The sequence below is a fragment of the Gossypium hirsutum genome, chromosome A04 (genome assembly GCF_007990345.1).
Source record: "Gossypium hirsutum isolate 1008001.06 chromosome A04, Gossypium_hirsutum_v2.1, whole genome shotgun sequence".
Lineage (NCBI taxonomy): Eukaryota > Viridiplantae > Streptophyta > Magnoliopsida > Malvales > Malvaceae > Gossypium > Gossypium hirsutum.
The window spans coordinates 690,673-715,111 of record NC_053427.1 but is presented as its reverse complement, the minus strand read 5'-3'; the positions used below and the strand labels follow the sequence as shown (position 1 = coordinate 715,111).

General features: G+C 32.2%; 4 protein-coding genes, 1 long non-coding RNA gene and 1 other non-coding gene across 6 annotated transcripts; 2 read left to right on the top strand and 4 right to left on the bottom strand.

Moving 5' to 3' along the window:
* Positions 1-1,342: 1,342 nt before the first annotated feature.
* LOC107931138 (receptor-like protein 33) lies at positions 1,343-4,641 on the bottom strand. Its single transcript, XM_016862918.2, has one exon. It carries the CDS (start codon positions 4,639-4,641, stop codon positions 2,074-2,076), a length of 2,568 nt encoding a protein of 855 aa, XP_016718407.2. The 3' UTR covers positions 1,343-2,073.
* A 4,500-nt stretch (positions 4,642-9,141) lies between these two features.
* Positions 9,142-10,428, bottom strand: LOC121227986 (receptor-like protein 9DC3). The gene is made up of 2 exons (XM_041111003.1): positions 10,421-10,428; positions 9,142-10,316 (listed from the first exon to the last, which is right to left on the bottom strand). Exons 1-2 carry the CDS (start codon positions 10,426-10,428, stop codon positions 9,203-9,205), a joined length of 1,122 nt encoding a protein of 373 aa, XP_040966937.1. The 3' UTR covers positions 9,142-9,202.
* Positions 10,429-12,680: 2,252 nt separating this feature from the next.
* Positions 12,681-13,386, top strand: LOC121227831 (uncharacterized). Its single transcript, XR_005925354.1, has 3 exons — positions 12,681-12,788; positions 12,905-12,955; positions 13,032-13,386. It is a non-coding gene; the product is annotated as an uncharacterized lncRNA (long non-coding RNA).
* A 1,292-nt stretch (positions 13,387-14,678) lies between these two features.
* Positions 14,679-22,148, bottom strand: LOC107931710 (receptor-like protein 9DC3). Its single transcript, XM_041111002.1, has 3 exons — positions 21,659-22,148; positions 21,398-21,496; positions 14,679-15,970 (listed from the first exon to the last, which is right to left on the bottom strand). The coding sequence occupies exons 1-3, from the start codon at positions 22,146-22,148 to the stop codon at positions 14,679-14,681; spliced, it is 1,881 nt and encodes a 626-aa protein (XP_040966936.1).
* Positions 21,129-21,202, top strand: TRNAN-GUU (transfer RNA asparagine (anticodon GUU)). The gene has a single exon. It is a non-coding gene; the product is annotated as a tRNA-Asn (tRNA).
* On the bottom strand, positions 22,149-23,695 carry LOC121203376 (receptor-like protein 50). Its single transcript, XM_041111001.1, has 2 exons — positions 22,978-23,695; positions 22,149-22,900 (listed from the first exon to the last, which is right to left on the bottom strand). The coding sequence occupies exons 1-2, from the start codon at positions 23,693-23,695 to the stop codon at positions 22,149-22,151; spliced, it is 1,470 nt and encodes a 489-aa protein (XP_040966935.1).
* Between the last annotated feature and the right edge of the window lie 744 nt (positions 23,696-24,439).

Sequence of the window (24,439 nt, the reverse complement as noted above, 5' to 3'; positions counted from 1 at the left end):
AAAATTGGACTTAAATAAATAAATTTAATTGCCACTAATAAAGTTTCAATTTGCTCTTTTGTCACAATAAAACCTAAAAAATAATATCCATTCAAATAAATCAGTTCATACGAGTCATTTATTTAAAATAATAAAACTGTTAGTAGTTAAATTAAAATAAAAATTCAATCATCCTAAAACAAAACATCTAATTTTATTGCTAAAATCAAATTTTTTTGTACATTACCTCACCCTATTTCATATTTCAAATTCAGAAGTGCAATTATTGCATTATATCAAACTTGCATGAATTTTTTAATCTTTTTAGTTCTTTTCCAAAACAGTTATATTACTTAAATGAGTATAAATGTGACTCATTGTATTAATTTAATTTTATTTGTTTAATAATTAAAACACACATTGTCGATTGAACTCCATGTGACGGCCTAATGGTTAAGATGTTCATTGTGTCAGGTGTGGTTTGGGTTCAAGTTGCACTAGTCATGTTTATTGTTCGAGCTTTACCCTATTATTATAATTCAAAAAAGAAAAATCACACATCACTTCTTTTTTTATTCGATGCTAATGTTTTACTTTTTTGAATCTATTCTTTTAAAATTTATTTCAACAATACTGATTGAGTCTTAGCTCAATCAACATAGTCATTGTTGCTAATACTGGAGTACGTAGGTGTAAGTGCGTTGAAGCGCATTATCCTCTTATTTATGGGTTAGGAAGAGGCTATGAATAACTTTAGGTAATGTATGAAAAAGAGAGATTATTCAAAAAAAATTTTATTTCAACAATATATATATAATGTATATTTTTAAAATTTTATTAGAATATATAAATTTTTAAAATTTACTTTTAAGAGAATTATACTGACAAACACCACCAACCTTTGCATTACACAAGTATACAAACTAGCATATAATATATAACAAGGTTTTGTTGCAAAAAGGCAACAATCCTGTATAGCATAATTAGAATTTGGACAAGTAGCACAGTTACTTGATTGACACATCAACATTTTAATTACAAATTTTATGAGTCCCATTATTTAAATTTTATGGGTCCCAATTCAAGCAATAAAAAAGTCGGTTTATATTTTAATCCAAGAAATATCAATTGAAGGACCCAATTAAATATGAAGTTAAGTGTTATGGTAATTACTAAAATTATGAACTTGAACATACCAATATACATATTCGATTTATATTTGAATTCAAAGCATCAAATATAAATTAGAAAACTCATATTAAGTGGTATGAGAGAAGTTACAACTAGGATTGCAGTGATTGATTCATTGATCAACTAAATGATACAAATGTATAAATTATCAAATGGAATTACTATAGGAGATTGCATATAGTACAAGGACCAGCTGAAACCTCATGCTTTGGTCTTCTCTGGATATCAGCTGAAACCCCAATTGCTCCCTCAATTAAGCCTACGTAAAGGAAATTAGGGACTTGGGATCCACCAACTGTACCTCAATTCACATCAACTTTGTTACCGAACTACGTTTACTCTGAAAATAGAGCGAAAAAAGAGACATGAGTGCTTCAAATTCTAACTTTGTCTGCACCATCAACATCTTGATTTCCATGTTAGCTATAAACTTAACCTGATAATTCATTAGCTTGTCAAGTAATTCATGAACAAGCCGTCACTGGGATTACATCAGGCACAATGCTAAAGACAAAAACATATGGTTAAATTGGTCAAGGCAAAACATTAAACACACTTGTAAAAAAGTTACGAAAATACAACAGAGATCATTGAGACATTTTGTTCCCCTTTTTCCTTTAGTGAGCAGTAGCAAAGATTATTGAGACTGAATTGAAAGTCATGAAAGAAGACATAGACAACACCACCATACAAAATATTACACTCAAACAAACCATTACAGATAGTACGAAATGCAATGAAAGACAGAGTAATTGGTACAATAATAAAGACAGACACATACCAATGCAACCCTTCACCATAGGCAAAACGGTCTACAAAACAAGAAATTATGAAAATACAACACTAATGCTTGAACATCATTTGTAGTAATTAGACCCTTCTTCGTCTATTGCTGCGATTGCCTTACTTTGACTTTCTTCTTCGCCTCTTCTCATGTTGGTTTTCAACCAAATTCACCAACCATTTTGGCTTACCAGTTTGGAAAACAACATATCCCACCAACATTCCGAACACTACTCCGCATCCATAACCTACCAACACCACTTTCCAACCAAAAGCAATGTTTGATTTTGAGCCATCTTTTTTAAGCACATTTGGAGGTGGTGGCTCAATGATGTTGCAACCTTTCGAGACCGGAAACCCACATAGTCCCTTATTTCCTTCATATGAATCATTTCCAAATGTGTTGAATTGTTTGCCTTGAGGAATCTGACCATGGAGTTGATTTTCAGAAACATTTAAGGATGAAAGAAATGGCAGATCTGCCAATCTATTTGGAATCGTCCCAGACAACCTGTTTGAAGATAGGTCCAACCATTCAAGACTTGTCAAATTCCCTATTGAGGTGGGGATACCACCATTAAGGTTATTATGAGAAAGGTTGAGGCCTTTCAATAAGTTAAGCTTCCCAATTACCTTTGGAATCTCCCCTTCAAACTGATTGTTTGATAGATCAATGATCATCCACATGGTGAAAATTTTCACCAATTCCACATCTTGTCCTTTCATAGCAATTCCAATGGAATAGGTATAGAAGGCACTACCTTCGTAATCATACATCCCCATGTACGACACTGTACTACCAATCTTCTCTAGATTTATGATAGCCTTGAAGTTGTTAATGTATCCCACTGGTAGGGGTCCAGAAAAATAATTACTTGAGAGGTCAAAAATTTGGATTTTAGAGAAAAAAGGGCTAGACTTAGAGCTATTCACACACAAGGAACCATGCATATGATTTGACTTCAATACAAGAACTTGTAGCTGTGGAAGACTTCCCAACCAATGAGGAAATGTATCATTGATCTTGTTGTTACTAAGATCTAGCACTTCCAGACCTTTACAATTAAAGATGGATGGTGTCAAAGGCCCTTCTAACAGATTTCCATTTAAGTTGAAATTACTCAAATTGCATCCCTTTGCAAATGTTGGAGGAATCGTCCCATAAAACTTGTTCTTCATCAGATTCAAGAATTCAAGGCTGTCGCTCAAACTTCCAAAACATTGGGGAATTGTTCCACTCAAGTTATTGTGGGACAAATCAAGAATTCGAAGAAAACTGGCATTGCATATTAAAGAAGAGACCTCTCCATTGAAACTATTATTTGAGATCAGAAAGACATTGATCGTCAAAGCTGGAATTGGAAGATTTCCACGGATCAAATTGGAGCTTAAGTCAAGAACTGCAATATTCTTCCATGGAAAGTGCTCAACTTCTGTCAAAGAGTTATGAGATACATTTAAGTAACTCAAAGAGTCATTCCCCACCTCTTGCATCCACTGTGGAATCTTGCCTTCAATTCTGTTGCAAGAGAGGTCTAAGCTTTCCAAACTTTTAAGCCCTTTCAAAAATTGGGGGAATTCACTAAGATTGCAAGATGAAAAAAATATGGCTATAAGATTAGGCAATATATGGTTAACAGTAGAAGTACTATTAGATGTTAAGGATAGGCTGTTATGTGAAAGGTCAAGATAATTGAGATTTGGAAGGTTTGAGAACATGCTCAACTCTATGACACCACTAAGATTATTTGAGGATAAGCTAAGCAGGGTAAGATTGAGAAGTTGGAATATTGAAGATGGAAGAGGACCTTGGAGTTTATTATTGTCTAACCATATCAATTCCGGTGATTTGGATTGGAATTTTTTGATATGCCCACTGAATTGATTTTGAGAGAGATATATTTCCTTTAAGGAGGGAGCAGTATACAACCACGAGGGAAGTGTTCCACTGAGTAAATTGCCAGATAAGTCTAAAGATATTAGATTAGGAAAAGCGGTTACCTCATCTGGAATGGAACCTTCTAATGTATTTCCATCTATTCTCATATATTCAAGCTGCGTTAGGTTTAGAATTGATAATGGAATTTGTCCACTCAATTGGTTCCGCGACAAGTCTAAATCAGTGAGTTGCAAGAGGTTCCCCAATGATCTTGGAATTTGTCCACTCAATTGGTTTCGCGACAAGTCTAAATCAGTGAGTTGCAAGAGGTTTCCCAGTGATCTTGAAACCGGTCCTGATAAGTTGGAATGGGAGAGATCTAAAAACTTTAAGGACACATTATTAAAATCAGATGGAATTTTGGAAAGATTAAAATCATTGTAAGAAAGGTCGAGTTTTTGAAGGTGAGGAAGATGGAAGAGGGTGGTATTGGAAGGGAAGTTGCCATATAGCCTACTGCAGCTCAAGTCAAGGGCAATAACATGAGCATTTAGGTGATGACAAGTGACCCCATCCCATGAGCAGCAATCTGTATCCTCCTTCCATGAATTTGTCTTGGGATAAGATTGAAAGCCAACAATATGACTGCAATACCTAACAGCATGCACTGTCTGAGTGATGGAAAAGGAATTCTTGAACTGGATTAGAGAAGCAGCTTCGTGGTGAGAGCAGGAGTGAGATCCGGAAGAAGAAGAAGCATAAAGGTGGGGAAAGAAGAGAAATAGGCAGAGAAAGAGATAGGAGGCCATGTTATGTTTGTAGAGGAAGATGAAGGATACCTAACAACATTAGTGTTATACTTTTTTTTCTTTTACATTGAAAAGCTATGGATATTAGATTTTTCAAAATTTTTGTATTTTTCACAATCATCAACGACCACTTCCTTTTTTACCATATATTTTTCATTCTTAAAATTGGATGCTTTTTTTTACCAAAATCTTGTATTTCATTTGAACTCCCTAAATAATTAAAATAATTAAGATCGATGAGATTACAAAATAGATTGACTTAGTCTTCTTCCCTATAACACGTAAAGAATGTGTGTGTCTATTCATTTGGCTGTCAACCAAAGCTAATTAACGTGGAAATTATTTTTCACACAAAAAAAACTAAATTGTGCTCTATTCAATACGTCTGAGAAAGATGACTGCTGGAAATTTAATCCACCGATTCCATAAAAATGCGTATAATTATATATATATATATATAACCTCATAATTCAAATCTAAAATCTCATTTGTTATAAATTTTGATAAATTTTTTTGGAAATAGTTATTTTTTATTTGTTAATTATTTCCCTTTTAATCAAGTAAAAAATTAAAACTAAAAAGATATAATAATTTATTTAACATTTTTTAACTTTACAAACAAAAAGTCATTTTAGCTTTTCTTTTTTATTTTTTTGTCTCTTTTAGCTTTGAAACTTGTATAGTTCATTAAATCACCCAAAAAAACATGATGAAAAAGTTACATCTGTTAACTAACAAAACTAGCACCTACGTGGCTGATGTTGACCGTTAGTAGTTAATGCCAACACTTACGTGGCTGTTAATAGATACCACACCAAACCTATTTGTTGACGTGACAATGCCACATGATCAATAATCGCTAACATGATGGTGCCACGCCATCGCCCATCGGTGACATACTAACCTTTAAGTTCAACTCGAATTTCTCTTTCCTTTATTATAAATTAAGAGTATAACTAATTTTTATAGGAATGATTACTTTTCATTAACTCGGTTTAAAAGACTATAACACGTAAAGTTTAGTTCTATTGCTGTCCGTGTTAACCAAAGATAATCCTCATGCAATGTGAGACATTTGCATTATGCAGAATTCAACACATGTATGGAAATTTTGCAGTATTGACTATTGAATATACTTTACTCCACAAAAAAAGACTTAAGACTATCAGTTGTCTATTGACTTCACTTGCTGTTGCTTCCTCCTATCACTCTCACCCAAACTAATTAATTTACAAGTGGAAATTTCAGACATTTGCAGCACAGTATACAATAATTCAACACAATTTGCAGTATTGTCAACGTTTACTTGAGTGAAGCTACCTAAAAGCCATTAGACATTCATTATTGATTGCAATTATGATTGTAACATCATTTAAAGAAACATATTATTTTAATTTATTGCTTAAAAATTCAAGGCGAATGTGGAAATATTTCATTGGTTGGCACTAAATGAGCGTCATTTTCTATTAATTGCGAGAAAACTACGGGGAAACTGCATTTTTGTGGAAAAATTTTTGCTCAAAATTTTTTGCTATAATGACTTATTTGGTTCTCTCATTTTATTTAAAAGGTTCTTTTAGTCCTTCACTTAATTTTTTTAGCCCTTAAACTTGTGTTATTTGTCAAATCACTTTAAAATTGATGTAAAAGTTGACGTTTGTGGACTTTGTTGACAAGGCATACACGTAGATTGTCACATAGATGCAATTAATTAATTTTTAAAAATATATAAAAATTGTTTCTAAAAAATAAAAATATATATTAAAATTTACAACCAGAGGAAATTTCAAATAGTTGCAGCAGAATGTCCAATAATTACATACAAAATAACAACAATTTGCAATATGGACTACGTTTATTACTCGAGAGGTAGATAGAGGTGCTGAGGGAAAAAAAGACATGGTTGCTGGAAATTCTAACTTGTTTGTACAGTCGACTAAAAGCCATTAAGGATATCAATTCCTCTAATTAGATAAAACCAAATGGAGACCAATTAGGTTTACTCTTTAAACTTTTAGTCTCGTAACACCATCATTAAATAATCCACATAATTGTGTGGAGTCGAATCTAATAGGAATATCTATCCATTAAGCGAATTAATGCAATAATAAGAGTTTTTATTAAAAAGAAATTTTAATTAGTGTAATTGGTATTATCAAATGAAGATTTCAAATGGTTGATCGTCCTCGACCACAAACTATCTAAGTTGGCAGTGTGAAAGCGGCTACTTCCATTAGAGAAACCTTTCACTGTATATTGACTTGGTCTTATTTCCTATAACACCTCATGTTTGGTCCTAGATGGTGGAAGACAGTAGAGACTCGATACAACACACCATTTGCACCGGCAATTAAGCTTCTTTAAAAGGAAATTAATAAGGTAATGGGATCCACCAAATTTACCTAAACTCACATCAACATTGTTATTGGGCTTTTCATTTCCTCTGAAGCACCTAATATTTGTCTCAACGTGTTTACTGGTTCCTCAATTTCACATCAATGCATTCAATTTCAAAACAGTTAAGTAGTTTAGTTCAAATACCAAGACTGCCAACATCTATTGACTTCACTTGGTCTGCCTTCCTCTCACTGTCAACCGAACTTAATCGATAAGTAATAAGGAAATTTCAGTCATTTGCAGCATAATGTACAGGAACTCCACACCCACAAAATAATTTATAATATAGATTAAGGGTGAGTTTGAATAGATGGTGCATTCACCTATGATTAGTGTTGAGATTAGATATTGTAGCGATATTGTAGCGTAAGATAAAAAGTAAATTAAACGCACTGCACCGTACTCAATTGCCCATCCGAATTTACCCTAAGTTTGATGTGTTGAGGAAAAAAAACATGAATGATGAAAATTAAATCCAAGTCTTACCCCCGAAAAATAATTAAAGCCAATACTTGGTAAGTAGACTAATTAGTTTACCAGTAAATATTTTTGCACTCATTATTAAGGTAAACCTTAGCCAATAAAAAAAAGTATAATGATTTATTTGGTCTTCCTTCTTTACAAAAAAAAATATCATTTTATCTCAGAGGCATAATTAGGGTTGGCAGGGGCCTACCTTTTTAAATGGAAAATTTTTCATTTAGACCCTTTAATTTAAAATTTTTAAAATTTTAAATTATTAAAGGTAAAATTACAATTTGACCCTCCCTAAAATTGATAAAAAATTTATTTAATCATTTAAAAATTATAATGGTATAGAGTATTAAAATGGTGATATTGTATTTGTACTATGGTAAAACTTATAATTTAATTTCTGCCCCTAAAAATTTTTTTTGGCTTCTCCCCTGTTTTAGACATTCATTTAATTTTTCATCATTTTCATCATTTAATTTTTTTTGGCTTCTCCCCTAAAAATTTCAAATAGTTGCAGCAGAATGTCCAATATGGACTTGAACATATATTATTTATCAAATTAGCTCAAAAAAAGATAGAAAAGTTAATATTTGTTAACTTTGCTGATGTGGCATCCACATGACAGTACATGTGTATGTCACGTTAATAATTAATTAAATTTTTAAAAACTAAAATTGTTTTTTAATAATTTTTTGAATTTTTTAAAGTTTTAAAAATTAATTAATTACCGATGTGGCATTTATATAACAATCCACAAAAATTAATTAATTATTAAAAGTTGTGTTACAATAGAATTAGTTTATGTATATTATATAAATTAGTTTGTTACATTGGAATTCTAAAAACTTTATTTGGGAATTATTACTTTTCCTTAAATTCGAGTCAATATTATTTAGTTAACTATTTCTCTTTTAGCTGACTAGAAAATTCAAGTCTATTATATTGTCAATTTTTGTTATATGTATATAAAGTGAAATTTGTTTTTTTTTTAAAGTCAAATATCACACCAACAAATTTAATAGAAGAATTTTAACAATGTTAATAAATAAACTTAAATTTTTAGATTTGAAAAGTAGAGGGACTAAATCCCTAAAAATTAAAGTATAGATATTAAACTTCAAATATACAAAGAGCACAAAAAATTTGAGCATGTTACAACTATTAAATTTCAATTAAGCCTACGTAAAGGAAATTAGGGGCATGGGATCCACCAATTGTACCTCAATTCACATCAACTTTGTTACCCAACTACGTTTACTCTAGAAATAAAAGGAAAAAAGAGACATGAATGCTTGAAATTCTAACTTTGTCCGCACCATCAACATCTTGATTTCCATGTTAGCTATAACTTAACATGTTAATACATTAGCTTGTCAAGTGATTCATGAACAAGCCACCACTGGGAATACACCATGCACAATGCTAAAGATAAAGACAACAGAGATCACTGAGACATTTTGTTGTCCTTTAGTGAGCAGTAGCAAAGATTATTGAGACTGAATTGAAAGTTATAAAAGAAGACATAAACAACAACACAATACAAAATGTTAAACTCAAACAAACCATTACAGACAGTACGAAATGCAATGAAAGACAGTACGAAATGCAACCCTTCACCATAGGCAAAACGGTCTACAAAACAAGAAATTGTGAAAATACAACACTAATGCTTGAACATCATTCGCAGTAATCAGGCCCTACTTCGTCTATTGCTGCGATTGCCATTCTTTGACTTTCTTCTTCGCCTCTTCTCATGTTGGTTTTCAACCAAATTCACCAACCATTCCGGCTTACAAGTTTGGAAAACAGCATATCCCACCGACATTCCGAGCACTATTCCGCATCCATAACCTATCAACACCACTTTCCAACCAAAAGCAATGTTTGATTTTGAGCCATTTTTTTCAAGCACATTTGGAGGTGCTGGCTCAATGATTTTGCAACCTTTCGAGACCGGAAACCCACATAGTCCCTTATTTCCTTCGTATGAATCATTTCCAAATGTGTTGAATTGTTTTCCTTGAGTAATCTGACCATGGAGTTGATTTTCAGAAACATTTAAGGACGAAAGAAATGGCAGATCTGCCAATTTATTTGGAATCGTCCCAGACAACCTGTTTGAAGATAGGTCCAACCATTCAAGACTTGTCAAATTCCCTACTGATGTGGGGATCCTACCATTAAGGTTATTATGAGAAAGGTTGAGCCCTTTCAGTAAGTTAAGCTTCCCAATAACCTTTGGAATCTCTCCTACAAACTGATTGTTTGAGAGATCAATGATCATCCACATGGTGCAAATTTTTTCCAATTCCATATAGGTCCCTTTCGTAACAATTCCAATGGAATAGGTATAGAATCCACTATTGGTAGAAGCATACTTCAAACCCATGTATGACCTTGCACTACCATTTTTCTTGAGATTTATGATAGCCTTGAAGTTGTTGATGTATCTCACAGGTAGGGGTCCAGAAAAATAATTACTTGAAAGGTCAAAAATTTGGATTTTAGAGAAACAAGGACTAAACTTGGAGCTATGGTCATGCAAGGAACCATGCATTTGATTTGACTTTAGTACAAGAACTTGTAGCTGTGGAAGACTTCCCAACCAATGAGGAAATGTATCATTGATCTTGTTGTTACCAAGATCTAGCACTTCCAGACCTCTACAGTTAAGAATGGATGGTGTCAAAGGCCCTCCTAACAGATTTCCATTTAAGTTTAAATTAGTCAATCGGCACCCCTTTGCAAATGTTGGAGGAATCGTCCCATAAAACTTGTTCTTCTTCAGATTCAAGAATTCAAGGCTGTTGCTCAAATTTTCAAAACATTGTGGAATTGTTCCACTCAAGTTATTGTGGGACAAATCAAGAATTTGAAGAGAAGTGACATTGCATATTAAAGAAGAGACCTCTCCATTGAAACTATTATTTGAGATCAGAAAGACATTGATCGTCGAAGCTGGAATCGGGAGATTTCCACGGATCAAATTGGAGCTTAAGTCAAGAACAGCAATATTCTTCCATGGAAAGTGCTCAACTTCTGTCAAATAGTTGTGAGATACATTTAAGTAAGTCAAAGAGTCATTCCCCACCTCTTGCATCCACTGTGGAATCTTGCCTTCAATTCTGTTGTAAGAGAGGTCTAAGCTTTCCAAACTTTTAAGCCCTTTTAAAAATTGGGGGAATTCACTAAGATTGCAAGATGACAAAAATAAGCTTGTAAGATTAACACTAGCAGCATGTTTGGTTGGCATGAATAGCCATTCCATTCCTTGCCTATTCCGCGCGCTACAGTGATTACACCCCTATTACACTGTTTGGTTCACCGTTTACTATTCCACCGTTTTGCTATTACTTGTTTATTCCCTCAGCACCTGTCATAGGTATTCAGGGGTGGGGGTAAGGAATTGGTATTCACCGTTTACTGATTTCTTCTCCCCAAAATTTTGAGACCAAAATATCCTACTTTTTTCTACCCAAAAAGTTTGCTCCAGATTTCATATCCCCAGATCTCATCCTTCCTTCAAAATTTCTGCCGCTACCAAAAGAACCATGACTCAATTCCCTAATTTTTCCACGAAAATTTCAAATTCTTCTCTCGCCAATACGGCGGAAGATGCCCAGGTGTCGCTGCCCGAGCCCAGGCCGCAGTCTCTGCCTCGCAAGCCGTGGCTCATCGTCAGTCTCGGTAATCCCGGTAAGAAATTCAATGGCACCAGCCACAACGTATTAATACATCCTCGTTTTAATTTTTTTAACGAATTTAATGTTCTTTTAATGATTTTTTGTTTCATTTTTTTACCAACAGGTGGTTTTTATGATGGTAGACGCTATAGCTAAGGCTAAAGGGATTTCTATTAACACAGTTAACTTTAAAGCTCAGATTGGAAAAAGGTACTTTTTAAAAAAAGTTCAATCTTCGAATGACTTTCACTATTGTTAAATTCAAGAACTTCAATATGCTTTGATGTATTGCATGCCTGTTGAAAATATAATAGCTATGGAACTTTGCTGGAATGGGTTATTGTTTCTTCATAAATTTATCATTTAGACATGATAGAGTCCCAAATTTCTAATTCTAGACTAGTATATTGCTTTGATATTAAGTTGATTCTACTTCTTCCAATTTTGAATAACTGTATGTAGTGTATTTGAAGGGTATATTTCGTAATGGGTACTTAATTATCTATCCATACTAATATAATGTCTTTGACTGAGTTGGTCTCACTTGTTAAACAGATTGTTTTATTGTTTTATTGTTTTATGGTTTTGGTGATTGAAGGGTATATTTTGCAATTGAAACTTCTAACTGATTGTTTTATGGTTTTGGTGATGAGATGTGCTGTAAAACACTAATAATTATATATTCTTTGATGTTCATAATCTACCACTAGCCTCCCACATGTCATTAACGAACCTAAGGGAGACATTACCTGCCTGAGGCATCTTGAGAGTGTTTGTAACTTGTATGCCACTCATACCTTAAAAAGTTTTAACTGCAATTGTTTGCAACTTTATTCTTGATTTTGAATGCTTTAGATGAAGATACTGTTTTACATTGTAACCTTGAAGAGTGCATTTAGATTACTCATTGGGAAAAGATCCTCCCTTCTACTACAAAAATAATGGAAGTTTCAACTACTTTGTTTAAAGGGAGTAATTTACCCTCAATTAAAATTATGGCCGAAATTTTAATGATTTTTAAGATATATAAAATTTAACTAAAAAAATATCAACCTTAGATTTAGTTGAAAGTGGATTAGTGACCCTTGGATAATGGAAACTAATTAGATTAAACAGTAAAACAAACAAGAGTGTATTGGATAATGGAAACTGATTAGATTAGAATCCCACCTAAGTTTATCTTTGATTTGGATGATGGCAGACAATAGCAGCTGCAATTCTTAGTGACTTCACAATTTTCATATTTTTTGAGAAACTTATTTAATACGTGGCATAAACTATCCAAAAACCTTCTATACTTCATCTTCTTCCATATTAGTTTAAGCATCAAGATTGGTATTTCCTTATGCATAAAGATAATAAAACATAAGTTCTAGCCTGATAGATGGAAAATAAAAAGTAAAAGTTTATTCATTTCAATGAAAATTGTAGGTAAATTACAAATGAATTCATGTTCTAAAATTTTCTTAAGCAACTCAGAATGTCCCATTATGCAATATTTAATTTGAGATAGTTACTTTTTTCGGATTTATAGGAAATGTTCCTGTCATGCTTGCCAAACCGCAAACGTTTATGAACTCAAGTGGTGAGTCTGTAAGTGAGCTATCTCAAAGGGCCTATATAATGTTTTAGAGAGACTAAGATTCTCACCTGATTGAAATTACTATAGTTCTAATATCCATTGGATGGTTTCACTTTACATATTGAAGGTTGGGGCCATTGTATCATATTACAAGATTCCATTGAAGCAAGTTCTGGTGGTAATTTTCTTCCTTTATTATGACTTAATGATAATCTTTTCCCTCCCCCCTTCGCACTTACAGTTCCCTTCTACAGATTTTTGTGCATCCTTGATCCCAACCCACCGCATGAAAAAGTTCCAGATTTGAAGCTTAGAGATTTCTATTTTGTACTTTATATAATTGTTTTTTGATTTGTTGTCTTGCATGAAGTGATCTACTACACTTTCAATGGAGAGAATATTTGCTTAAAGTGTAGGACACAAATGATTAAATTGTGTTGTTTAAGATTCGAGAATCAAGAGGTCTTAGTCTCCCAATTGACTTCCTTGAGCTAGTTTGATAAGCATGCAAGTCGTATTGTTTCTTGATGATTAATGTGTTGTTTTTTAAGGATAATTGAATTTCTCAAACACTAGTAAACTGTTTTAATCGAGAATTATTATTTTTTCTGTTTTAACTATTATTTTTCATTTATTATTCAAGTTTTAATTTAATTTTATGGATTGATGTAATAGATTTGTTTTAATTTAATTGTCTAAAATTCAGTACAATATTCAGAAGATAATAGTAATGGTTATTGAATTTATGTTTATTAAAATTAATCAATAATTGAGTTGAAGTAAACCGGTGAAATGCTTACAAATAAATATTCTTTTAAGTTTGGATTCAATCTTTAAAATTGCATATAAAAATACCAAAAGATGAGAACACAGTTATATAAATATTTAATTATTTTATTAAAATAATTAACTTAGAAACAAATATTATATTTTTGTTCATGTAAATAATTCTTAAATTTGAATCTAGATAATTATTTTAAATTTTATTAAATCATATATTTTAATTAAAATATATTTAATATTAATTATTTCAAATTATATTTTATAGTATCATATATTATGATTTTAGTAAATTCATATAAGAATATTGATTATTAGAATTTTATTAAATTATATATTTTAATTAAAATATATTTAATAATTATTATTTTAATTTATATTTTACAGTATCATATATTATGATTTGAGTAAATTCATATAAGAATATTAATTATTAAGAATTTTATTAAAATATATATTTTAATTAAAATATATTTAATAATAATTATGTTTAAATATGAGTAAATTATTTATTATTGATATTAATAATCTTATTAAAATTTAAATAAAATAATTTACCAAAACAAATTTCTGCTAATTATTAAGAATTTTATTAAATTATATATTTTAATTAAAATATATTAAATAATAATTATGTTTAAATATGATTAAATTATTTATTTTTGATAATAAATAATCTTATTAAAATTTAAATAACAATAACAATAATCATTTACCAAAACAAATTTATGCTAAGGGTATTCTGGTCATTTTAGTTTTCTCCATTATGCTATTACACCTCTATTACATTCAACCAAACACAGTTTTACTATTACGCCTCTATTCCATTACATTCAACCAAACAGTTGATTTGCTATTACACATCTATTCCATTACACCTCTAATCCAATACACCTCTAATCCAATACACCTCTAATCCAATACAGCGAACCAAACGTGCCCTAGAAGTGCTATTAGATGTTAAGGATAGGCTGTTATATGAAAGGTCGAGATATTTGAGATTTGGAAGGCTTGAGAACATGCTCAACTCCATGACACCACTAAGATTATTTGAGGACAAAAAGAGGTGGGTAAGATTGAGAAGTTGGAATATTGAAGATGGAAGAGGACCTTGGAGTTTATTACAATTCTAGTGATTTGGATTGGAATTCTTTGATATGGCCATTGAATTGATTTTGAGAGAGATTTATTATCTTTAAGGAGGGAGCAGTATACAACCATGATGGAAGTGTTCCATTGAGTAAATTGTCATATAACCTTGAAGTTATTAGACTAGGAAATGCGGTTACCTCATCTGGAATGGAACCTTCTAATGAATTTGTAGCTATTCCCAAGTATTCAAGCTGCGTTAGGTTTAGAATTGATAATGGAATTTGTCCACTCAATTTGTTCCATCCTAAGTCTAAATGAGTGAGTTGTAAAAGGTTTCCCAGTGATCTTGGAACCGGTCCTGATAAGTTGGAAATGGAGAGATCTAAAAACTTCAAGGACACAAGATCCCCAATCGAGTCGGGCAATCCTCCACAAATATTTGCGCCCCTAATACTCAAGTACTCCAAAGATGATAAATTTGTGATTGAGACAGACAATTCTTGAAAGAAAGAATTTCCTGATAGATCTAAGTACTTTAAGGCCTGTAGATTATCAACTGAATCAATCAATTTTGTAGAGAAAGACATCCACGACAGATCCAAATGTTCAAGATTGTTGCTCCGATTGAACTTCAAATGATCAAGATTGAGGTTTTGGTTGCCTCCCAAGTCAAGGAGATTGAGGTTTGGCAAATCAAAAATGTTTTTTGGGAATTTTCCTTGCAAATCACAAAAATCAAGACTGAGAGACCTCAGAGAAGAAGATAGATTCATGAAGACATGAGGATTAGTAGAAGACATGTTGATTCCAGCCAAAAACAGAAGTCTGACCTCGGTTAGGTTTTGAACAAGTCCCTCCAGAGCATGTTTGTCAATTGCAGAGTCATAAATCCAAGAGGAGAGATCAAGTGAAACCAATTTTGACAGGTGGGAGACTTGGGATGGGACCTCTCCTACAAAACTGGTATGAGAAAGGTTGAGATATACTAGACTTTCAAACCGACCAAACTCAGATGGAATTTTGGAAAGATTAAAATCATTGAAGGCAAGGTTGAGTTTTTGAAGGTGAGGAAGAAGGAAAAGAGTGGTATTGCAAGGGAAGTTGCCATATAGCCAACTGCAGCTCAAGTCAAGGGCAATAACATGAGCATTTATTTGGTCACAAGTGACCCCATCCCATAAGCAGCAAGCTGTACCCTGCTTCCATGAATTTGTCTTGGGATAAGATTTAAGGCCTGTAATACGATCGCAAGAAAAAGAAGCATCCTCTGTTATGGAAAAGGAGTCCTTGAACTGGATTAGTGAAGTGCAGGAGTGAGATCCTGAAGAAGAAAAAGAAGCATAAAGATGGGGAAAGAAGAGGAATAGGCAGAGAAATAGATAGGAGGCCATGTTATGTTTGTAGAGGAAGATGAAGGATAGGAATGGTATTTATAGGCAACAAATAATACCCAATATTAAACAAAAGAGTTGTTGATTAATACCATAACATTAGTGTTACAGTCTTTGTTTTTTTTTTTCTTTTATATGGGAAGAGTTTGAATTGCTAACATTGAAAAGCTATGGATATTCGATTTTCAAAATTTTTGTATTTCCACAATCATCATGTTGTTAGTCTTCATTAACAACCACTTAGTCTTCTTTTTACCATATATTTTTCATTCTTAATTAAAATTGATTACTTATTTTATCAAAATTTTGTATTTCATTTGAACTCCCTAAACCACTAAAATAATTATCATTCATGAGATTACAAAGTAGATTGACTTAGTCTTCTTCCCTATAACACGTAAAGAATGTATCTATTCACTTGCCTGTCAACCAAAAAATGATGGTTTGTTTATTTTTTTAGTCTCTTTTAGCCTTAAAACTTGTATGGTTTGTTAAATTACCCAAAAAAATGATGAAAAAGTTAAACATCTATTAACTACCAAAACTAGCACCTACATGATTGGTGTTGACTGTTAGTAGTTAATGGCAATACCTACGTGGCTGTTAACAAATACCACACCAACACTGTTTGTCGACGTGACAATGCCACATGATCAATAATCACTGACATGGTAACGTCATGCCATCACCCATTAGTGACATATTAACCTTTGAGTTCAACTCAAATTACTCTTTCCATTTCTATAAATTAAGAGTATAACTAATTTTGACGGGATAGTTGCTTTTCATTAACTCAGTTTAAAGGACTATAACACGGAAAGTTTAGTCCTATTGCAGAATTCACATGCAATGGGAGACATTTACATTATGCAGAATTCAACACATATATGGGAATTTTTGTATTTCCACAATCATCATGTTGTTATTGATCAACAACTACTTCCTTTTTACCATATATTTTTCATTCATAAAATTGATTACTTTTTTTTTACCAAAAAATTCATGAGATTACAAAGTCTTCTTCCTTATATCTAGTCAAGTTTGGTCCCAAATTATTTTCCAAACAAAAGAATAAAGAGGAAGAAGACTGCTACAAATTTAACTATCAATTGTCTATTCACTATACTTTAACTCCACAAAAAAAGACTAAGACTATCAATTGTCTGTTGACTACACTTTGACTCGACAAAAAAGGACAGCGACTAAGACTATCACTTGTCCATTGACTATACTTTAACTCGACAAAAAAAGGTTAAGACTAAGACTATCAATTGTCTATTGACTACACTTTAACTCGACAAAAAAAGACTAAAACTAAGACTAAGACTATCAATTGTCTATTGACTTCACACTTGCTGTTGCTTCCTCCTGTCACTCTCACCCAAACTTAATTTACAAGCAATGTGGAAATTTCGGACATTTGAACCACAATGTACAATAATTCCACACCATTTGCAGTATTGACTACATTTTCTTGAGGGAAAGTAAAGACATGAATGCTGGAAATTTTAAATAGTTTGTACGGTCAATGAAGCTACCTAAAAGCCATTTAGGATATCAATTCCTGTAATTGGATTAATCTCATCGTTGCTGAAATCTTTTGACAGTGTAATCGAATCTTAAATATATATGTTACTCTGCAATGCTATTGTAAATATTACTCTTAAATTTGTCGATAGATATATAGGTTTGGCACAAAATTAAGAATACACAAAGGCAAGTTGAATTATTCCGTGTTTGAACCTCTGCAACATAAATGCATGACACAAAGGCTCAAACCATACCTTATGTTCATGAATTCTGATTATCACATGTTTATAAATGCACCTCAAACTTGAATAATTGAATCTTTTGTAATTCTAAATGTTTTTTTTTTATGGTGAGCAGTATAATGTCTACTAAAAATTGAAATTCAAGAAAGAAGACATACATGGTTGCACCACAATAAATCATATTAAGCTCATGAGTTCAAAATATATATCTCTGCAGCTTGATTGTCTTGTTAGCTATAAACATAACCTGTTAATTCCATCATTAATACCATTAGATATATTTTGATGGGGGAGATTTTCTTTTTCTTGATTGCTTTAAGAGAGTTGTAATATGGATTTTTTAGTAGGAAAACAGTTGAAGTCATTCAAGAAGACATAAACAGCTGCAACTATGTACTCCTGAAATAACAGCTGCATACATTCATGTTCCAGACCCCTCGCTATTATAAGCAACAATAATTGTTGCAATTTTTAACATTCTAAAACCACCTAATCCTTATTTTACTACCTCAAATTCATATCATTGCCCGGTCGGTCAGCACAAGGATTTCTAGTTTAAATGTACTCATTTGGGAAAAAAACTAGTTTAAATGATATTTCTCACCATCACGATGGAAAAAAATTTATATAATTTAAGTATGAATTTATGGGTTAAACTTTTGTAGTATTAATTCTTATTTCAGAATATTTATGTTTAGAGCAACTCTTATTTAGAACAATTGTATTATTGTTCTAGAAGAGATATTAAGTAAAATGTGATGCTAGTTGTTTCACACTTAATACTATAACTTCCTGACATATAATTATTTATCTCAAAAAAGAGATAAAAATATTAATAACTAAAACCGAGTATCTACGGTGTTAAAGAAGAAATTAATCCTATATCGCCACCTTTTTGCTAGTGAGATATCTTTTCTCAAAAGATAAATTTGCGAAGATAATCTTTACCTCTAAAATAGATAATACATGGTAATGAATAGAGGTGTTCATGGGCCGATCTAGGTTCGGGCTAGTCCCAACCAAAATCTTAAATATATGTAATACATCAAAAATACTAAAAATATTAAAATAATTATTTCTCAACAAATTGAAAATAAATTTTTAAAAAATATATATAATTAAGTAACACAAAGATAGATGTAACTTAGCAAACAAATGCTTTTAAAATAATAACAAAATTAACAATAAAATAAATGTTATTCAATATTCAAATAATAACAATAAAATGATAGCAACATAATAGTAAAATGATAGCAAAATAGGGAGAAAACAAGAAAATAACATTAAAACATCATTTTTTTATCTTTTTGTTAATTTCGGCCGGGCTCGAGCAAAAGATGTCTTACTCGAGACCCGATCCATTTAAAAAATGGGCCTTATTTTTGTGTCCAAACTCATTTTTCAAGCCTATATTTTTACCCAAACCCTCTCAATTTTCGGCGGGCTCAATCCGGCCATGAACAATTGTTAAACTAACATTTTTTGTAATCTTTTATAATTTAAAAAATCTTAAAAATTTCAAACTAAATTTCATTCACCTTCAATTGCATCAACTTCGTGTTAAGGGCAACTGCAGCTCAAGTCAAGGGCAATAACATGAGCATTTAGGTGATGGCAAGTGACCCCATCCCATGAGCAGCAATTTGTACCCTCCTTCCATGAATTTGTCTTGGGATAAAATTTAAGACCTCTAAAATGATAGCAAGAAAAAGAAGCATCCTGTGTTATGGAAAAAGATATTGCTGTCCGTGTCAACCAAAGATAATCCACATACAATGTGGACATTTACATTATGTAGAATTCAACATATATATGAAAATTTTGCAGTATTGACTATATATACTTTACTCCACAAGAAAAAGACTAAGACTATCAGTTGTCTATTGACTTCACTTGCTGTTGCGTCCTCCTATCACTCTCACCCAAACTTAATTTACAAGCAATGTGGAAATTTCAGACATTTGCAGCACAATTTGCAGTATTGACTACGTTTACTTGAGGGAAGCTACCTAAAAGCCATTAAACATTCAATATTGATTGCAATTATAATTGTAACATCATTAAAAGAAACATATTATCTCAATTTATTGCTTAAAATTCAAGGCGGATGTGGAAATATTTCATTGGTTGGCACTATATGTGTGTCATTTTCTATTAAAATAGAGAGAAACGTTAATATTTGTAAAATTTGTTGACATGACATTCATGTGACAATCCATGTGTAGGCCACATCAACAATTAATTAATTTTTTAAAATTTAAAAATATTTTTTATACTTTTATTTTTAAAATTTTAGAAATTAATTAATTACAAGTGTGACAATTTTGTTAAAAAAATTAATTAATTGTTACATTATAATTAATTTCTGCATATTATATAAATCAATTTTGTTATATTTGAATTCTGACTTTTCATTAAATTGGAGTTTATTTCTGTTTTAGCTAACTAGAAAATTAAAATAGAAAAAAAGAACTCATATCAAAAGAATATAAGACGTAAAGTTTGGTCCAACACTGTTAGCGTCTATTGACTTCAACTGCTCTTACTGTTTGTGTCAACCAAAGATAACCCATTAGGTGAGAAAATTTCACATTGATGCATTCAAGTTCGAGTTACATGCTTGGTCTTATATGTAGGCATTTCAAAGCTCAGGATTATTCTGATGGTCTTATACGTAGGTATTTCTAATAATTATTATAGATTTTAATGATTTTATTTAATCGGTTATAAGCCTAAGATTAACAATTATGAGATAACTATTGTAATTCTATTCCTTAGGCATTGTGATGTAATCATATCACATCTCAATTAGATATGTATATTTCTAGACTTTCACAATTTTGGTTTGTACATTCATAATGATACCATGATAGTCATATCTCTGCTCTTTTTTTTCTTTTTTTTTTTATCTCTAGTCCCAAATTTAGGCGTGACACAATAACATAGAAACTAATTCTATTTTTGTAAGTAAAAAATAGTTTGATTCAATCTTCACATAATTGATGTTTTTGTTGTGGAAGTATTGTATTTTCAGTAATCCATTATTGTATTTTATTATTGTATTTTGTGGAAGGATCGTTTATCTATTTTTTGTTAACTACTAAGTTTTTTTATCTTCATTTCTTGCTAACCTATTTTATTTTTTGCATTACTAAATTTCAGTAATTAATTGATGTTGTTTTTGCCAAACATTGAGAGGTGTTGGTTCATCTTTAATTAAGAGTATGAATAATCTCTGAATGAAAATGAGCCCCTAACACCATATTTCCCCAAAAATGTATTCTTTACATATAACAAAAACAAAAACTTTCTTGACGCTGGAATAGCTCAGTTGGCTAGAGCGTGTGGCTGTTAACCACAAGGTCGGAGGTTCAAGCCCTCCTTCTAGCGTTTTACTTTTGGTTAAATTTCATCTTTGGTCACTTTAAATTCCATTTTGCTTTAAATTATGAAAATACAACAGAGATCACTGAGACATTTTGTTCTCCTTTAGTGAGCAGTAGCAAAGATTATTGAGACTGAATTGAAAGTCATAAAAGAAGACATAAACAACAACACCATACAAAATGTTACACTCAAACAAACCATTACAGACAGTACGAAATGCAATGAAAGACAAAGGAATTGGCACAATAATAAAGACAGACAGATACCAATGCAACCCTTCACCATAGGCAAAACGGTCTACAAAACAAGAAATTGTGAAAATACAACACTAATGCTTGAACATCATTTGCAGTAATTAGATCCTTCTTCGTCTATTGCTGCGATTGCCATTCTTTGACTTTCTTCTTCGCCTCTTCTCATGTTGATTTTCAACCAAATTCACCAACCATCTTGGCTTACCAGTTTGGAAAAAAACATATCCACAAGACATTCCAAACACTACTCCGCATCCATAACCTATCAACACCACTATCCAACCAAAAGCAATGTATGATTTTGAGCCATCTTTTTCAAGCACATTTGGAGGTGCTCGCACAATGAAGTTGCAACCTTTCGAGACCGGAAACCCACATAGTCCCTTATTTCCTTCATATGAATCATTTCCAAATGTGTTGAATTGTTTGCCTTGAGGAATCTGACCATGGAGTTGATTTTCAGAAACATTTAAGGACGAAAGAAATGGCAGATCTACCAATCTATTTGGAATCGTCCCAGACAACCTGTTTGATGATAGGTCCAACCATTCAAGACTTGTCAAATTCCCTATTGAGGTGGGGATACCACCATTAAGGTTATTATGAGAAAGGTTGAGCCCTTTCAGTAAGTTAAGCTTCCCAATAACCTTTGGAATCTTCCCTTCAAACTGATTGTTTGATAGATCAATGATCATTCACATGGTGAAAATTTTCACCAATTCCACATCTCGTCCTTTCAGAACAATTCCAATGGAATAGGTATAGAAGGCACTAACTCCCTGAACATACACCCCCATGTACGACACTGTACTACCAATCTTTTCTAGATTTGTGATAGCCTTGAAGCTGTTGATGTATCTCACTGGTAGGGGTCCAGAAAAGTAATTACTTGAGAGGTCAAAAATTTGGATTTTAGAGAAAAAAGGGCTAGACTTGGAGCAATTGACACACAAGGAACCATGCATATGATTTGACTTCAGTACAAGAACTTGTAGCTGTGGAAGACTTCCCAACCAATGAGGAAATGTATCATTGATCTTGTTGTTACCAAGATCTAGCACTTCCAGACCTCTACAGTTAAGGATGGATGGTGTCAATGGCCCTTCTAACAGATTTCCATTTAAGTTCAAATTACTCAATTGGCATCCCTCTGCAAATGTTGGAGGAATCGTCCCATAAAACTTGTTCTTCTTCAGATTCAAGAATTCAAGGTTGTTGCTCAAATTTCCAAAACATTGCGGAATTGTTCCACTCAAGTTATTGTGGCACAAATCAAGAATTTGAAGAAAAGTGGCATTGCATATTAAAGAAGAGACCTCTCCATTGAAACTATTATTTGAGATCAGAAAAACATTGATCGTCGAAGCTGGAATCGGAAGATTTCCACGGATCAAATTGGAGCTTAAGTCAAGAACTGCAATATTCTTCCATGGAAATTGCTCAACTTCTGTCAAAGAGTTATGAGATACATTTAAGTAAGTCAAAGAGTCATTCCCACCTCTTGCATCCACTGTGGAATCTTGCCTTCAATTCTGTTGTAAGAGAGGTCTAAGCTTTCCAAACTTTTAAGCCCTTTCAAAAATTGGGGGAATTCACTAAGATTGCAAGATGACAAAGATAATATTGTAATATTAGGCAATATATGGTTAACACTAGAAGTGCTATTAGATGTTAAGGATAGGCTGTTATATGAAAGGTCAAGAAATTGGAGATTTGAAAGGTTTGAGAACATGCTAAACTCTATGACACCACTAAGATTATTTGAGGATAAAAAGAGACGGGTAAGATTGAGAAGTTGGGATATTGAAGATGGAAGAGGACCTTGGAGTTTATTATTTGCTAGAAATAAATATTCTAGTGATTTGGATTGGAATTCTTTGATATGCCCACTGAATTGATTTTGAGAGAGATATATTTTATTTAAGGAGGGAGCAGTATACAACCATGACGGAAGTGTTCCATTGAGTAAATTGTCAACTAACATTAAAGATATTAGATTAGGAAAAGCTGTTATCCCATCTGGAATGGAACCTTCAAATGAATTTCCTGTTATATCCAAGAATTCAAGATGCGTTAGGTTTAGAATTGACGATGGAATTTGTCCACTCAATTGGTTTCCTGACAAGTCTAAATGAGTGAGTTGAAAGAGTTTCCCCAATGATATTGGAATTTGTCCACTCAATTGGTTGCCTGGAAAGTACAAATGAGTGAGTTGCAAGAGGTTCCCCAGTGATCTTGGCATTTGTCCACTCAATTGGTTGCCTTGGCATTTGTCCACTCAATTGGTTGCCTGACAAGTCTAAATTAGTGAGTTGAATGAGTTTCCCTAATAATATTGGAATTTGTCCACTCAATTGGTTGCCTGACAAGTCTAAATGAGTGAGTTGCAAGATGTTTCCCAGTGATCTTGGAACCGATCCTGATAAGTTGGAATCAAAGAGAACTAAAAACTACAAGGACTCAAGATTCCCTATCGACTCAAGCAATCCTCCAAAAAGGTATTTGCATTTTCAATTGAGATGGGGATGATTCTTTAAATCAAAGAATAATCAATAATATCAAAGTATATTGCCTCCTGCTTAGACTGATAAATCCAACGAAATTGTTATATCCTCTATTCAACGGGGAGAGATGAATCTGGATATTTTGATGATTCAAAACGATTTAACTATTACAGAATTAATGAAAAAAGGAATATTGATTATCGATCCAGTTCGTCTGTCGGTAAAAAATGATGGACAATTTATTCTATATCAAACTATAAGTATTTTGTTGGTTCATAAAAATAAACACCAAATTAATCAAAGATACCAAGAAAAAAACTATATTGATAAAAATCATTTTTATGAATTTATTGCAAGACATCAAAAGATGACTGAAAATAAAGACAAAAATCATTATACAAATATTAATGAGATGAATTGGATCAATATCCATACTTTACTTTTTTGTTTTTTTGTATTGTATATAATGTATACAAAAAATA